Raw genomic sequence first — 17,580 nt, 5'->3', positions numbered from 1 at the left:
TAGAAAATTCGCTTCTTCCAATCACAAGCACTAGCCAGATCTGGATAGTGCCACGAGTAGAAATCAGTTGGCTTTGGTTGGGCTTTGATAGACTCGTTATTGTTTTTGTGTCTTGCAAAACGCATTTGTCCCCCTTCAATAGCCTGCCGAAGGCGTTTAATGTTAATGTTGTTTACTTATTTGCTAGATAAAAAGCCAACTGGAACGGCACCTGAGTTTACCCATCCGTTAGAGTCATTAGAAGTCTCCGAGGGAATGGCAGTTAAACTTTCATGCTCCCTGAAAGGAACACCCGAACCAACCATCCAGTGGCTGAAAGATAACAAGCCTCTGAAAACTAACAAGCGAGTCAAGGATAACTTTGACGGCGAAGTCGCCTCTTTGGCATTTACTGAGATCGACCTTGATGACGAAGGAGATTACAAGTGCGTCGCGCAAAACGAGTTGGGATCAGCGTCTTGTACTGCCGAGCTTCTTGTTAACGAGACCGCTAGTAAACCAGAGTTTATTGAAACAATGAAGGACATTCAAGTCGCTGTTGATGATGAGGGACGGTTTGATGTGCGCGTGTCGGGTTTTCCTAACCCGTCAATTCAGTGGTTCAAGGGGGCAGAGAAGATCGAGGACGAAGGGAAGTTTATGTTAATTGACGATGAAGAAGAAGATCTGTTTTCTCTTGTTATTGACCAAGTTACACCTGACGATGTTGGTACGTATTCGTGCAAAGCTAACAATGAGGCAGGGGAAGCCAGCTGTAAAGCTGAGCTGCAACTTCAAGACCAGATGGCAGCTCCAGAATTTGCTGATGAAGTAGAAAGCGGCCCAATAACAGCTCAAGAAGGTGGCGACGTGACATTGAACGCTACTGTTAACGGAAAGCCAGTCCCAGATGTTGAATGGTATAAGGATGATAAGATCCTGAGGAAAACTAGCCGCTTTGATATGAAATCACGAGGGGATAAATTTTCGCTGGTTATCCTGAATGTGACACCTGATGATTCTGGTTTGTACAAGTGTGTGGCTCGCAGCAAGGCTGGAAGTGTTTCGAGAACATTTCAAGTGAATGTCGAAGGTACCTTTGGTAGTTATTGTGACGATATTAAAATTCCCTTCCCCTAGTTGTCGCCTGCAATCCTAATCTCCAGGTTGCTAATACGCATGCTTGGCACTTATGTATCTAGCAATCGTTTGGACTTCCACTAAGAATGAATGAAATGAATAGAACGCAACATGATCACTTTATGGTCTTCCAACACGTGAAACTTACGCAAAGCACCAGCGTTAGGGCAAGAGCATTTTGACCTTTGACCAGAAGCCTGAAACTCGCCCGCACTCCCTAACTTTTGGTTATTACTAGTAGGTATATTGTAGGATAAGTACTTCAAAGGTTCCAAGGTGCTATGATCACGCTGTTCGCTATCTTTTGAAAAAACTAAAACGTATCTTCCCATCGAATGAATTCTAAAACATTTGACTACTTTTGTTGTTTAAGACTACATCTAGACAGTGAGACTGTGTCCTGTCTTCTGTTGCTAGGATGGCAATGCTGGGCTTGGAAGGACCGCGCTACCTTGTAGCTAATTCATCTAAAGAAAACGAGCCACCTGATTAATGCAGTTCTCTTTGAATCTTAGGTAAAAAAGCAAAGAAACCAAAAGGGAAAGCACCTGAATTCACGCAATCTTTGAAAGTAACAGAAGTCGAGGAAGGGAGTCCTGTCAGATTAAAATGCCGCATGACTGGTTCCCCGGAGCCCACGGCAGAATGGTTCAAAAACGGAGCTCCGATCGAACTGGGCCGTCGAGTAAAAGCTGATGTTATCGGTGACATGTGTCAATTGTCTTTTACGGAAACACTAGCAGACGATCGGGGGGAATACAAATGCGTTGCTAGGAACGATGTTGGATCGGCATCGACCGAATGCGAGCTTATTGTAATAAAACCTATCTCATCACCCGAGTTCATAGTGACACTTAAAACTGTTAATGTGAATGAAGGCGAGACAGCTCAGTTTGATGTGAAAGCAACTGGACATCCAGAGCCCAAGATCGAGTGGCTTCGTGGTTCTCAAGCTATCGATAACGAAGGACGTTTTACGTTAAAACGTGGCGAAGAAGGCGGTCAGCACTCTTTAATTATCGACGATACAACGACGGACGACGCTGGTACTTATAAGTGCGTTGCATCTAACACTGCGGGAAAGGCAACGTGTCGAGGTGAACTAAACGTCAGCGAGAAACTAACAGCTCCAGAGTTCGTTGGCGACCTAGACGAAGCTCCAATAACTTTTAACGAGGGCGATGAAGTGTCGTTAACTGTTACTATTCGCGGAAAACCATCTCCTGAAGTACAATGGTACAAGGATGAACTTAATGTGTCTAAGTCATCAAATGTGAACACGCTTGTCAAAGGAGATCAATACACACTTACAATTTATAGCGCTAAGCCGTCTGACTCAGGAGTCTACAAGTGTGTTGCCAAAAGTAAAAATGGAACAGCTACACGGACTTTTACCATTCATATTGAAGGTGAGTCCGTTGCTAATTATAGAGTAAAGGGTGTGGCCTAATGGGTCCCTTCTGCGGGTATCTTGGTACAAATTATTTAGCAAAATAGAAAGAAAAACGCTTAAAAATAGAGCTCGCTAAATGACATTGCGTTTAGGTTCTTTACTTGTGGTGATAGTGGAGAAGAACCTGGAAAGTAGATAATGAAGTGATCGTTTCTGCAGTTAGATATAAGGGAGCTTTAACAACGACGACGGCGACGGCAGCGAGAACTTCAAAAACGCAATAGGTTTGATTAGCAAAACAACATCTATGCACGTGCAGCACACTTTTTTGTACATTTCTTTGCCGTCATTGCTCGACTACGGCGTGAAAATCCCTAATTTCACGTTTTATGGAGGACGTAAACAAGCGATAACGAATTTTTCTTTCTCTTTTAAAACTTGAGTGTGATCCCCAAGAAATCACCTTCAGAGAAATTCGCCTACATTTGACATTTCCAGCGATTTGGAATAAGCGCGACAAAGTTTGAAAAAACGCGAATTCATTTTAAAAGTGACGTTTTCGCTGCTGTCGCCGTCGTCGATGCTAAAACTCCCTATAAGCAAGCACGACGGCAACGGCGACGAAAACCTCCCTTAAAATGGTACTTGCGCTGTTTCAAACTTCATAGCTCTTGTTCCATCTCGTTCAATTTGTCAAATGTTCACGACTTTTTCTGGACTATAGTTCTAAAGGACTGTATCTTAGTTTAGAAAACAGAAGAATATGGTCGTTGTCTTGTGTTCACATTCTCCTTGAAACGTGATAACCGTGATAAGTCTCACGTCGTAGTCTCGCAACGACAGTAAGGAAATCTACAGTTGTGTACAAAAATGGTGATACACGTGCAAAGTTTCTGTTTTGCAAATAGAGCACATTACTTGTTTTTGACTTTTTCGTAGCTGTCGCCGGTTTGGGGACAGTGAAGGGGGAACAGAAGAATTTAAAATATGTGTTCTGTTGTATCTGTTTACTATTAATTAGCCAAGAAACCTAAAGGAACAGCACCTGAGTTCTTCAAAGCTCTTAAGAAGATAGAAGTAGTTGAGGGAAGTACAGCTAAACTGGAATGTTGGGTCCACGGAAAACCGGAACCGGAAATAGAATGGTTCAAAGATGATGTAGCTGTTAAAACAAGCAAACGGGTGAAAACTTATTTTGACTTCGAAGTTTGTAAACTAACAATTGCTGACACTGTTACTGATGATGAAGGAGAATATAAATGCGTGGCGACCAATGAGCATGGCAGTGCCTCTTGCTCTGCTGAGCTCTTAGTGAACGAAGCTATTGTCATGCCTGAATTTAAAGAGAAAATGAAGCACATTACTGTTACTGAAGGTGACACAGCCAGGTTTGATGTTCACGTGATCGGCAATCCTAAACCTGAAACTGAGTGGTCAAAAGGCGGGAAACCTATAAGAGAAGGAGGAAGGTTTAAGATAGTACAATCGGATGATAGTGACTTACATTCCTTACTTATTGAGAATGTGTCAATGGACGACTTTGGTAGTTATAAATGCGTAGCATCTAATGAGGCTGGTAGAATGCAGTGTTCTGCGCGATTGGATGTTAAAGAAAGAGGGATGGTACCTGAGTTTTCTGACGAGTATGGCGATGCGCCGATTGAAGTCAGCGAAGGTGATGAACTTAAGATTAATGTAACGGTCCAAGGGAAACCAAGACCTGATGTTGAATGGTTCAAAGATGACAAACCTTTGAAAAGAACTAGTCGCATGAGTTTATCAACTCGCGGAAGTAAATTCGGTGTGACTATTTTCTCTGTTGCCCCTGAAGATTCAGGAGTGTACAAGTGTGTTGCTAAGAATACAGCTGGTACAACAACGAAAACGTTCCAGGTCAACATCGAAGGTAGGTCTTCTTTCTGTTACTTAAATCATTTTCTAGAAGCTAAAGGAAAGCACCTATCGTCTCACTTTTTATATGGTTGTTTGCTATTTCAGGTCAAGACTAGCTCGAATACAGCCCCCATCTCCCGTCAAACAAAATCTTCCCGATATGTTTTTGAGGGGAGGCAGCGGCTGTTCACAGATTAGTTCGAGACGTGCTTGCAAATTTTGCTGCATTTTGTCATTATACAAAAGAACGATATTGATATTGATATTATTATTTTTCAATAAGTGACACAGGCAAAACTTAGAAAAAAAAAATACATCCAAATGAAAGCTTAAAAGGTTAGGTTTCCACATCTGTCACCTTATTCACTAGAGGACAGTTTTTTGGTGCACATTTTCAGGGCGGTCGTTAAGGTCCCTCTCCGACAAACGAGACGCAAAACACAAGATCGTTGATTAGTGTGCAATCCTGTGGCACCTGGAATATACACTCGGGGTAGCTTGCGTCGCAATCAGTCTAAATCACTGATATCGAGTACTCTATCTGGGTCTCGAGTGACAATTTCGGCTGCAACGCAGGCTAATTCGGGGTAGTTGCGAAAGAGATCCCGCTTTCGATAGCTTCCGGATATCCAACTCAGCCATTTTGTTGAATGCTCTTCAGTGGTTTTATGGGAGATCTTTGAATTGAAATGCCCCAGTATGAGCACGTTTCCGAGGACCTTCTTGTACAATAACCAGGGCGAAATTTGAATTAGGTAATTGATGATTTTGCTGATATTTATGCGTTTTGTTACAGGCAAGAAACCTGCACCAAAATTCATACAGCCGTTACAAGACACACAAGCTACCGTTGGCGCGATAGTTAAGCTGGAATGTCGTTTAAATGCAACGCCTAAACCTAACATTGAATGGACCAGAAATGGCCGTCCTGTCTTTGAAAGCCGGCGTGTACGGACAGAGGCGGAGGGTGACCTCTACTCTCTTGTAATCTCTGATCTTAGACCTGAAGACAGCGGGGAATATCAATGCACAGCCAAGAACAAAACAGGAACTGCTTATTGTACAGCTAAGCTTACTGTGAGTGAGTCGACGAGTAAACCCGAGTTTAAAGAAACTATGAAAGATCTGGAAGTCGTAGAAGGCGATGAAGCCGTGTTTGAAGTTGCAGTGATTGCTAAAACCGAGCCTGAAGTAGAATGGTATTTGAGAAAAATGAGGATAACGAGCGAAGAAAAATACACCATTAGTGAAGACCTTGACAGGCAGAGATATTCTTTGAAAGTTGTTGATTGCCAACGAGAAGACAGCGGGCAGTATAGATGCGTTGTCAAAAATAGCGCGGGCGACGTCAGTTGCTCAGCAGAATTGAAGGTTAATGACAGAACTGTTGCGCCGACGTTTGTTCAAGGAAGCGAGGAACAGCTTTTTGAGGTGTGGGAAGGGGCACCAGTCAAGCTTGTTGTGCAAGCGAAAGGAAAGCCTACGCCGCAAGTTGAGTGGTTCAGGGATAATCGTCTTGCAAGACGAGTGAAGCGAGTTGAGCTACAAACGGAAGGTGACAAGAGCATTTTGTTAATCCCTAAAGCAGTGCCAGGTGATTCAGGGAATTACCGCGTTGAAGCCACAAATTCTGCTGGCACCGCTGTGAAGCCATTTACCGTCAAGGTCAATGGTAAGTGCATTCTTTGATCTGTTAGTAGACAGTGAAGACTGGATTCCACTGTAAAGTGATGGTAATGTGCAGTATAGGTGAGAGCGTCCATTATTTGTAATCGCCATATTTGATTTGGAAAGTTCTACCATGGGCATAGGGCTACGATTGTTGTTTCGCGTGTATAATAAAGCGCCACGAAGCAAATGTGTCCCTTGCTTGTGAGATTGTTCAGAAACTTAAGTATTGGGTGTTACATCGATCGATGCAATGTTGTAGCTTACCTTTTCCTGTAAAGACGTTTAATGGAATAATAATCCCTGCTATTCAATTTTGCTAGCATCCGTTCAACATTCGCCTCCTTGTCAATTCGTATCACGAATCGTGTAACCCGTCTAAGCTCAGTAAAGTCGACCAACTTGGGTCAGCTGAACACATCGTAGCATCGCCAATAGTTTTAAGTTACGTTGTTGATTATGATGTCTTGTTTAATTTTCAGCACAAAAGCTTGTACTAAGACGTGAACCAATCCCACCAGGAGCCGAAAAACCAGAGTTTATTCAGAGGCTGCAGGATATTGAGATCGTTGAAGGAAGTGCTGCTAGATTTGATGTTCGAGTCAAAGGTACAGTACTTTTTTTCTCAAGTTTTGTTTGTAACTTGTAACTATCAAAAGATTTAGTGTAGATGAGGTTGTTTGTAACTGTATGAATGGAGTCGCTTGACGCTAATTAAAAAAAAAAGTAAAGTGAACCCTTGCCGTGGTGGAGACTTTCCCCTGTCTAAGTCAATTTTGTTTGTCACTTTCACTCCAAACAGCGTCCCCGCAAAATCCAATTGTGAAAAAAGTCCAATTTTGGTTTTTTAATATGGTGAAAACCAAAGATTTAAAAATAAGTCCAACGTTTAAGTCCTCCAAAATGGGTTTGATTTGAGTATTAAGGTTCGCATCAGCAGATTAGCAAGTTAGTATGAAAAGTAAACACGACAGTAGAGTACTATACTTTTCATTGTTAGACTCAGGCCAGGAAAAAAGCTAACTTGGCCTTGGTAGAATTGTAGGTTTTTCGAAGGTTGGACCATGCACGTTGGCCTCAACAAAGGCAAACGAGCGAATCTTTTGTGCTCATGAGGTTCGAAAAATCGGGATTTTACTTAAGTAAGGGGTTCAAATGTGTTTTGTGCTGGCAATGAGGGTGATGTTTGCTCCAATAGGAAATCCTGAGCCTGAAATTGATTGGTACAAAGATAACCGAGTAATCCGTGAAGGAGGGCGGTTACAATTCAAGTTTGAAGATGACGGTTTGTGCTCCTTGCTGATAAAAGAGGCTGAATCATCTGACAGAGGACGCTACAAATGCGTGGCCAGCAACCCTGCTGGAAAGGCTCAATGCAGCGCGGAGCTCTTCATAGAAAGTAAGTAGTAGTAGTAGTAGTAGTAGTGGCGCTTTGGCACTTGACTGTAAAGCTTTGAAGCGTATGGGGGTCGAATGTTTGCACCGCTGGGAACACCCCGTGAGCGCCTTAGCCCCGCAGACTGAGAAATTTCCCGTACTGTTCAGAGGTTTAACGGGTGTGGTAGTTATGGGAGGTTTCCGTGCATGCTTTAACCCCTAAGGGCATCTGATTTCTCCTTAAAATAACACTAAACATATAGGTCATGAGATTAAAGGAATGGATCCCCATGTAAAGTAAGTTTTGGTTATTAAACAAATTATCCCCCACTTCTTCAAGCTACTGCTGTTGGCGGGCGGACCCGAACTTCATCCTTGTATGTTTTATTCGTTAACTCAGAAATGTTCTAATCGCACTTAATTGTAGTGTAGTGTATTTCATTGTACTGTGAACAGCTGGCAATGAGTCCGCAAAGATCAGTGCCGAGAAATTGCATGCCTTTTAATGGGTATGTCTCAAACGGTTTGATCGCTGGTGGTATATATTTTAGTTAAGCTACATGCCGAGATTGTCTTCACCTTTTTGGATATAAGAATCACGAGAATTCAAGTGAACTGTTTTCAGCCATGTGACAATGCTCTACCTTTCCTTTAGAGCCTTTTTTGGAACCGACTTGAATTTAGTATCAGGCCACCAAGTAATCGTGTCTATTTTGTTTTGTTTCACAGCCCATGGCTTCGATTCTACAAGTGGGTCAGACATTGACAGGCGTCTTTCTCGGTGAGTCAAGCGATTGTTCGAATCGTGTTTGTGCTATTTTCTGTTCTTTCTGTAAATGGGTCAGGACCTGTTTCTTTTCAGGTGCATGGAATTTGGGAATGACGTTTGGACAGAACCAACGTGATGGTCCAACAACTTCCAACTGTGCGGAATGTTTATCTAGGCCCAATAGTTTCATCTCATTTTAATCTGATTAATCGTCATCAACCGAAACATTTAACGTCATTGAACGCCGTCCATAAAGGTGTTCAAGCAGATCTTACGTGTTGCATCCGACACTGTTGAATGAAAGAGGACCAAATGAGACTTAGGCTAAACTGTAAAAACTGCATTTTTAGGAGTTAATATTCATAAGCGATATGGACACAAGGAACCATTGTCATAAATACTCATTGTCGTTATCGTTTTCATAACCTTTGCCATTGCTATTGCCATTGCCTTTATGAAAATCATCATCATTATTATGATTATCATCATCATTATTATTTATTTTAGGGAGTCGACATTCGACATGCTCTCAGATGACACTGAAGAAGACGAAGTCGACGCTGAGTCATCCGGCCCTCTAAAGATCCCTCCAGACATCACATTAGTGTTACGCAATCGTGACGTGAAAGAGGGTGGCGTGACAAAGTTTGCTTGCCGTGTGATTAGCAAAACCCCTTTGACAGCGGAGTGGTACAAGGATGAACAGCTTGTTAGTAAATGGCCCCGCTTTACATGTGAGCGTGACGAAGATCTCTTTGCCCTTAACATCTCGGACGCTAAAAGGACAGACGCTGGACATATTCGGTTTGTTGCCAGAAACGAGTTCGGTCAAGTGGAAAGTAATGCTTACCTCAATGTTGAACGTAAGTTATGTCAAAATTATCGTCTGAGCGCTCTTGAACGTACTGCAGAAGGACGTTTATCCGCTGCGCCGCGTCAAAAATTAGATCACTTGGTTATTTCTCCGTTTTCCAAATGTTTGAACGTAGAAAATGGCGGCTTTGGTTTGAATGGTTACGCTCCAGGTGTCACTTGCACTTTAAATTACTACCTTGTAGCCTTGGTTTAAATGGTTGCACTTAACGATTTCTATGCAGACTGTATTACTCTCCTCAGATTAGGTCGCGCTTTCCTTAAAGCGCGACTGGGAATTTAGGAGTCGCGCCCTTACTATACTGCCAGCTTAGAAGTTTGATTTACAAAGGCATTAATGAGATTAAGCCGTCTGTTTTCTTACAATTGTAATCCTGGCATACGCAGTTTAGGTGCGAACGAGTTCAAAGTTTCTTCGTATGGAATGTGGACTAAAGACAGTTGCCGCTCTCCTGTGAACAAAGGCACCAACTCGAGGCTCGGGGTGACAAAGCACACTGATGTGTATGAAACATCTTGAGGTTCAGCGATGAATAATTATTATTTTACTTTATTCCCCCAAACCTCGGAACCAAGCATGAATTTTTTTAAGATATCGAAATTGGTCTACTTCCCACGCAAGCCGCGACCCTCTTTATTAAGTGCTCTCTGTAGTTGAATGCGAAAAAGATTCTGCGATGTCAATGATATCCTTGAGAAAAGTATATTTAAGTATTAGTCAAATATCGATTAGTTTGAAATCAGTTAGATTTTTTGTACTTTCTCTAGCCGACATGGAGCCTGAATTTGAGGGGACCACCCCCAGATTTACTCAAAAACTGCAAGATGTAGACGTATTACCCGGTAAAGTAGCTCGTATGGAGTGCCGGGTGATTGGGGACCCTCATCCGGATGTCCGGTGGTACCGGGAGAATGAACCCCTATTGGAAGGTGGAAGGTACAAGTTTGTAGAGGAAGGAGACCTACAAGTGCTTGTAATCAGTGACGTAAGTGGAAGTGACGAAGGCGTGTACAAATGTGTGGCTAGAAACGTCGCCGGCAAAGCACACTCCTCAGCAGAATTGTTTGTCATGCGTAAGTAGCTTAATGAGATGTTTTTGTAGAAAATAAACAACAGTCTCGGGTTTCTCTATGGCATTTTAGGTGGTCACTTGGAGGAGTTTCGACTGTCGTTCTCATAGTTTTGATAATTTTGTTCCTATTTGTTTCTTATAGTAACGGATGAAGAAAGCGAGTCTGCTGGCGAGCAAGAACTAGAAAAAGAGAAGTATGTGTGGCCTGAAAATGTTTGTGCCTTTAGTTTGTGGTATGTTTTATTTCGATTTGTTACGAAACCAAAAAAATGTAGCTGCAGTTCGTTGACCAAACTACCGAATCATCTTTCATCCGGCGACGCCGTTATTTTCTTTAACAACGTAGTAAATGATTCTGTTTGTTAATTCTTAATCATGTAAGTATTTTATTTTATAGATTTTTTTATTTGCGTTGCTTTCAGTTGTCAAGTTAACCGCAACAGCGTGAAGCCCAATTTACTGTGTAAACCTAGCGTTCATGCTTTGTTTGCGCGACGGTTGAAGAAATTCACTTGAGAGTAATTTTTTAAATTCCCTTCAGGTTAAAAGCTTTCTGTTGTTTCTAGGGAAAAACCTGGGAAACCTGCCGCCATTATCGAAGAAGCCATTGCACCTGTTGCTTCCACAGTGGAGAAATCAGCACCCCCTGAAATTGCGCCTAAAGCCAGGCCAGAGCCCCCGAAATCGAAAGAACGTCTCCGTGAACCAGAATTAATCCTCAAACTGCGAGACAAGTCAGCGGTGGAAGGCAGCTCGGTTCGCTTAGCCTGCCGGGCTATGGGCACTCCTGAGCCTTCGTTCCAGTGGTTTAAGGATAATCAGCCAATCAGCGCTGGCGGACGGTTTGACATCAGCCAATCAGTGAGCGGATTTACGCTTGTGATAAAGGACTGTCGGGTCGAGGACTCGGGCGAGTATAAATGTGAAGCTACAAACAAAGCGGGAAGTGTCAGCACAGCAGCTAAAGTCACTGTTAATGGTGAGTACAGTCGAACCTGTGGTAAGCTGTCACCCTCGGGGAATGGCTAAGTGACTGCTTAATACAGGGTGACCGCCTAATACAGGTTGCAAGAAATACAGTTCAAAGAATTCGATCTCCAGTGCTGATCAGATCAGACGTTTGACCTCAAACAGAAACATTCATTTCCGGCGTTTTAATGACTTGCGAAAATAAACAAGGAAATCAATTGTTGTATCTCGCGTGTTACAGTATTTGAAACTGTATTCATGAACAAGTAATTGACACCGTGTGACCGTTTAATACAGGTTAAGACAATAGAAAAAGTCACGTTGGGACTTTGCAAACGGTGACTGCGACTGCTTATTGGAGGTCGAAATTACAGTACATCAAGGGAAGTAATTTTCGGGACTTTGAAAACTGACCGCTTAATAGAGGGTGACCGCTTAATACGGTGCCGCTTAATACAGGTTCAACTGTATTTATAGTATAGTGAACAAACCTTTACATCATCGTTAAACGATGCGCCATTGGAGATGTCGTTGGTCGTCTGTCATAGGAAACAACCACTAATCAGCCACCAATCATTACAGTTAAACTAAAATCTACTGGAAGGTGTTTCGACTTGCCCCCGCAATTCGAGGGGGACAGACGGCAAATTGTGGTTTCAGGAAATATAAGTCATAACTGTTCAGCAATTGGTTTCGGCGCGATTAAAACCTATACCAATTGTAGATAGTGTTGTAGGAGGGGCCACCCGCAATGTGAGCTCTAAACGGTACAATTATTGGAATTAGCGTTAATTTTGCACTACCCTTGTTACTTCGATAACTTCATGAGGTGTGGCTCGTCACATGTTTATGATTAAATGACAGCTTTGAGGTTAGATAGGAAAACCAGGGTACTTGTTTTGATTCATTTTGTAACGGCTTTAGAGAATATCTCAATTTCAAGGTCTCGCATAAGCACCGACTCGTAAGCCTTATTTTGGAAACTCTTTTAAGGCAAAGGGTGGCCTTTTAAAAAAGTGCTTGTGTTGTGTTAAAGTTGAGACAAATGTCGGTGACCTATATTTTGTTCCGTCTCAGCACTTTCCAAACCAAGACAAGAAGTAGCCGGCCGTCCCGAGTTCAAGGAGAAGCTGGTGGACAAAAGTGTAACTGAAGGGGGAGAAGTAAAACTGTCGGTTAAGGTCACCGGAACTCCTGACCCAGAGGTAGAGTGGCAAAAAGATGCTAAACCAGTAAGAGATGGCCGCCGAGTGAAGATTGACAAGGACAAAGATGGCGTCCATTCACTCCGTATTCCCAAGGCAGAGACCGCTGACCAGGGTGACTACACTTGCATTGCTAAGAACAAAGCCGGGAAAGTCACTTGCACTGCTTATCTCAGTGTGGAAGGTAAGTGTGGCAGTTAAGATTCTGATTTAACCAACATAACACATAGATGGAGAGTTTGTTTAAGCTTAGCTTTAAACTAGGGGTAATCATTAATTACGGATCCGCGTTCGTCACTACCGGAAAACAATCGAGTCGAAAGGAGTCCAGTTTCCCGGCCGAGATGCCCCCTGATAAAATCATCGGGGGCGGCTAATCGACGGTCGAAAATTTGTGGCGTTGCACCACAGGAACACCAAAATTAGGATGCGTTCTGACGAACGCGATAAGCTGGTCAGTTTTCCAATAATTTAATCCCAATAAACTTCACTCTTGAAAGTACTAAAAAATCTTTTTAAACTCTATGTAATCAAACATGCAAGAAGTTTACTAAACAGCAGAGTGTAACTCCTGTCTTATTAAATACTAGAGCAGTAGAGAACTGCATGATGACTCTTCCTAAACTAGCAAAATAATATAACACATCTTGGATACATTTAGAACTTAAAAAGAGGCAGGATCTAAAAGCAAATGATTTATATTGGTAGCGACAAGCCGGAAGTAGGAAGAACCAGTGAGTGGAATGTACATGTATATTATAAGTTTTTCTTTTTTTTTTAGAACCCAAGAAAGAGGTCAAAGAAGGAGTTATGTCACTGTGAGTTTTTTCAACTGTGTATATATGTCCAGTAAAAATAAGACACAGATATCTTTCTTGTTTTCCATCTTGCTCTTGAGGTTTTACCTTGAAACTCCTCACTAAATAGACTTTTTGTAGCATTGATTGACTCATGACTTCTCATTTTAGGCCCAAGATACCAGTCGAGGAAACGGTGACAGTTGTCACAGACATCCCAGTGTCACGTGCTCCTGACCTAGAGGATGGTGCACCTGCGACTCCACCCAAATTTGTTCGCACCATGCGTAACGCGGAAGTCATTGAGGGAAGTGCAGCCCGCTTTGAGGTCAAAATAGCAGGTAGCCCAGAACCGGAAGTACGGTGGTTTAAGGATGACAAACCTCTTAAGGAGAATCGAAATCTCCGCTTTGACGAAGACAATGATGGAGCTTTTTCTTTGACCGTGAATGATATTGAGGCCGATGATGAAGGAATTTATAAATGTGAAGCCGCCAACGTCAAAGGAGAGATCTGGTGCACTGCTGAGCTTATCATGGAGCGTACGTTTCTTTGGTTTTATTGATTGATTGATTGATTTTTGCGCCTTTTTCTCTTTAGGTTTAATACTAGGGAGTTAAACCGTCGCGCCTGAAGTAAAATGTCTTATAGAGCAGAAATGTAGGTGAAGATTTTCGACGACGAACGCACTTGTACGCTTTGTTTCCATTTTCTACCCCAGAGAACAGTACAAGAACGAACTTTTCGTATAATTATTTTCTGACTTATCAAATATCATCTATCAAATCGCAAATTCCGAGCTTAGTGAAGCACATTTTTTGCTTTACTACATGTTGGCTCCAAATTTATCATCTTTAAATAACAAAGAAGTATTGTCTTAAATGCTTAAAGAAAAACTCTTAACACTGTTATCATTGCAGGGCTGGAATCTACAGAGGAGGAAAGCGAAGGAACTTCCGAAGACGAGGTTCCTGCAAAGGAAGAAACATCTTCAAAGTAAGTAAACCGGACGTTCTATTTGAAAAAAAAAAAAATGATAATAATAAATAAATAACAAGATAAATGCATTAAAGAAGTGCAAGTCTTGTATTGGAGTATATCGCTGTCTTTTTGTTGCTGTTGTTTTCAAGAAGAAAGGTCCGAAATGTTTTGTAACTTTGCAGTAAGTTTTTCACAACGTGAGAGGCCCCTTTTGAGAGAGAAAGCACCAGCTCATAGCATTGGAATTTGACTGAAGTATCCTTTACATACGAAGACTGGTTAACCGTTGATATTTGCCTTTAAAAACACATGTCCAGACTCCAATAAAATGATAAATCTTATTCCAAAATATGCTACTGGTTGTTCTCCTTTAGCCTGTGTGCAGACTTCTGCTGTTTCCTTTGTTGTACAAGAGACGTCTGCACGCAGGCTATTTCCCTTGGGTCTGCCGATTAGCAATTATAAAAAACTAATTGTTTATAACAAAAGAAGACGGAAGAATGATTTTTTAAAAAAATACTGTTTCGTTTTCAGAGAGCTGCCAAAACCGACGGAAAAGAAATCAGCGCCTCCACCAGCGCCGAAACCCAAACCAACTTCAAAATCAGGTCAACTAATTAAATGATTGATCAATACTTGCTTTTATCTTTCCCTCTTGCAGCCATTAGACTAACTGACGCAGTTCCTGATGCAGCTTTTGACTTTGTGGACAAGTACCTTTAGCTTGTTTATTGAAAATGATAAGCCATTGTCCAGGTCATTTCTGGCAATTATATATGATTTTCAGTATTTAGACAAAGGTAGCTCTGTCTGTTTATTCTCTGCAATGTCATGGAGACAATTAGAATTAGAGAAAACATCATTGTCATAAAGAATTGTCATCCAGTTATATATTTTAGTTGTTTTAACTTCTATTTTTGATCATAACGATCTTCTCGAGTCTTAAAATAATTATACACGATCGTATTTTTAACCCCCACAGTTCCAAAACCGGTTTTCCGTCTGGAGCTACAGGACAGACAGGTCAAAGAAAACGACAACCTCACACTTGACGTCAAGGTACCTCCTGAGTGCATGGCCCGGGTAACTTGGTATAAGGACGACCACGAACTGAAGGAGGACCATCACATTGCCATCATAAGTGCAAGCGAAATGCACGCTGTCAATATCTTTAATGTGACAGTGAAAGATGAAGCGGTGTACCGCTGTGTTGCTGCTAATGCCGCAGGCTCAATTCATACCGACTGTGAAGTTCTTGTTGAAGGTAACCCAATTGGTTTGTTGTTAATTTCGAAGTATAGTGTAAGGCCCTAGAATTAATTTTTACACTCAAATGAGGATGTTTCCTTTGCGACTAAATTCCAGTTTTGTATGTTTGACAGCCTTAGGCTCGACTCCTGTTTGGAGAACTCTGATTTTCCCAAGTAGCCCATATCACTCATTAAAGAAAGATTAATCTCTTTTATTCACATGAATTAAAATTCACCATCGCATTTGTGTAACTCTGGGCATATTCTCCACCTAATAGTCCTTGCACTATGTGGAATGTTTGTCACATGAATCTCGTGTTATAGCTTTTTACTCCTGCGATTCTCCTTTAGCTCAGTGGTAGAACATTTTGGAGTGGTAATCCGAAGGTCATAAGTTCGACGTCTATCAATTGAGGGACTGAAAATTGTTCCATAGTTTCTCTCTTTCCTCCTGGGCACAATGCCCGTGAAAAAAAGGGAAGCAAAAATGTCTCGTTGAACTCAATGTCTGAAGAAGGTTTATATAATGCGCTTTGTTTGATTCCACATTTGCAGAAAAGGTCAAAGTTCCTCAAACAATCATGAATCAACGGTAGGTGCTTTTTGTTCTTTATTGTTGCTGTTGCAGTTTTTTTATTGAGAGAGAGAGAGAGTTACCGATTATAGAAATTGTTAGAGCCCTTATTGAGCAACAGTTTGAGTATGCTTCCCAAGCCTCTGCCATGTCCATTCCGTTCTGTAACAGGGTCGCAAATTCATCTCTGGAACAGGTCCAGAGTCTTAGAGACAGACCATCATAGTAAATTTAAGGGTGTACCACTATCCCTTCGAGGGGTTGACACCAATACCATGGATTGTTGTCACTCACGTAAGCAGCAACTATGCTAATTTCTTGGGAAAAAAACCCAGAGGACTGTTTAGGTATACCAACATGACCGCCGTGTGGTCATGAGTAGACGATCTATAGCTGATTGATAAATTTATCCAAGGGCTAAGAAAGGCGCAACCTCATCAAGCTCGTTCTCTTATTCGTTGTATCATACAATTTATTGTAGCCGACTATCTCAAATGGCACCTGAATTTGTCCAAGAGTGCAGTGACTTGTGTGTTTTAAAGAACTCTACAGCACAGCTCGAAGTGGTCGCGACTGGAAGCCAGCCATTGCAGATACGCTGGTTTAAAGATAACGAGCCGATTAAGTACGGAAAACGCTTAAAAATGTCTTCCGATGGAGAGCACTGCACTCTTAAGATATCTGAGGTGCAGCCTCAAGATCAGGGAATCTACAAGTGTGAGATTTCCAACAAAGCTGGGACACAGTCTTGCGAGGCCAAGATAACAGTGGAAGGTATGTATGTTTTCTTTTTTTACCCCCACCTAAAGTGACCAACATCGATCTTCTCCTTACGATATCACTTGTTATTAAGCATGAAGTTGATGAGAATAAACGAAATGACCGCCAACGAATTTAAACCGCTGTAGTGTGAATACGTATGTTGGTGTGGAAATGTAGGAGCCAGAATCAAATTTCAAGACAAGTAATTTAAAGGGATTGACTAAAGATTGTTACATATCGGAAGATTAGAGCTAAGAGGAGTGAATGGCCTAGTCCTGGAACGCCAAGTTAAAAAAAGGAAAAACCCGTCTTAGTCATACTTGCTGTACCAAGACGTGTTCGACACCTTTCCTTTAGTTTTTCCTTAGTTTAGAGGGTCCCAAGCTTAACAGTTTTTCCTGTAACTATCTGTAAATATAGTCTCCACTTCGCTCCACTCCACAGTGGATGCTAATTCGTAGTCATTGCAAATTTATCGCAAATTCGTTTGCCATAGGCAACGTTGTTACGGTTCAAACTCTCAACATAGTCACAGCAAACTTTTTTGTTTTAGAATCGGAGTCCGTCGCAGAAAGCCCCGTGGGGGCTTCCCCGGGGCTACCCCTGACCAAACGCTCAGTGGTGTCAAAAAGTGGCTCAAAGCCCACCATTGTCACTCCGTTGGAAAACGTAGAAATCAATCATGGAGATAATATCGTCCTTAAGGTAAACATACAGCTGTAACACTAGGTACAAGAATTGTGTAATGTACTTTCATTGAAATAGATGCAAATGGTTCTCAGTTTAGGGACGCGAAAATAAAAAATCCTTGAATTGCTTATTCCGTTGCCCCCACCCCCTCCCCCCTTGATCAACGTCAAGTTAGAAATTTTTTTGC

At 41.9% G+C, this 17,580-nt stretch overlaps 1 protein-coding gene across 1 annotated transcript in view; it reads left to right on the top strand.

Moving 5' to 3' along the window:
• Positions 1-17,580, top strand: part of LOC140924316 (obscurin-like) — a 143,490-nt gene that overhangs the window by 77,549 nt on the left and 48,361 nt on the right. The window contains exons 59-78 of the mRNA XM_073374347.1: positions 188-1,072; positions 1,635-2,528; positions 3,534-4,418; positions 5,202-6,077; positions 6,556-6,681; positions 7,272-7,472; positions 8,180-8,231; positions 8,727-9,082; positions 9,861-10,166; positions 10,308-10,359; positions 10,732-11,144; positions 12,212-12,523; positions 13,121-13,157; positions 13,308-13,678; positions 14,057-14,132; positions 14,652-14,725; positions 15,100-15,381; positions 15,923-15,959; positions 16,423-16,715; positions 17,257-17,408. Of these exons, the coding sequence (XP_073230448.1) occupies positions 188-1,072; positions 1,635-2,528; positions 3,534-4,418; positions 5,202-6,077; positions 6,556-6,681; positions 7,272-7,472; positions 8,180-8,231; positions 8,727-9,082; positions 9,861-10,166; positions 10,308-10,359; positions 10,732-11,144; positions 12,212-12,523; positions 13,121-13,157; positions 13,308-13,678; positions 14,057-14,132; positions 14,652-14,725; positions 15,100-15,381; positions 15,923-15,959; positions 16,423-16,715; positions 17,257-17,408 (6,680 nt within the window). The remainder of the gene's footprint in view (positions 1-187; positions 1,073-1,634; positions 2,529-3,533; positions 4,419-5,201; positions 6,078-6,555; positions 6,682-7,271; positions 7,473-8,179; positions 8,232-8,726; positions 9,083-9,860; positions 10,167-10,307; positions 10,360-10,731; positions 11,145-12,211; positions 12,524-13,120; positions 13,158-13,307; positions 13,679-14,056; positions 14,133-14,651; positions 14,726-15,099; positions 15,382-15,922; positions 15,960-16,422; positions 16,716-17,256; positions 17,409-17,580) is intronic.

The sequence above is a fragment of the Porites lutea genome, chromosome 14, assembly GCF_958299795.1.
Source record: "Porites lutea chromosome 14, jaPorLute2.1, whole genome shotgun sequence".
In the NCBI taxonomy this organism is placed as follows: domain Eukaryota; kingdom Metazoa; phylum Cnidaria; class Anthozoa; order Scleractinia; family Poritidae; genus Porites; species Porites lutea.
The sequence above is the reverse complement of the archived record's forward strand: the minus strand, read 5'-3'. Positions and strand labels throughout refer to the sequence as shown.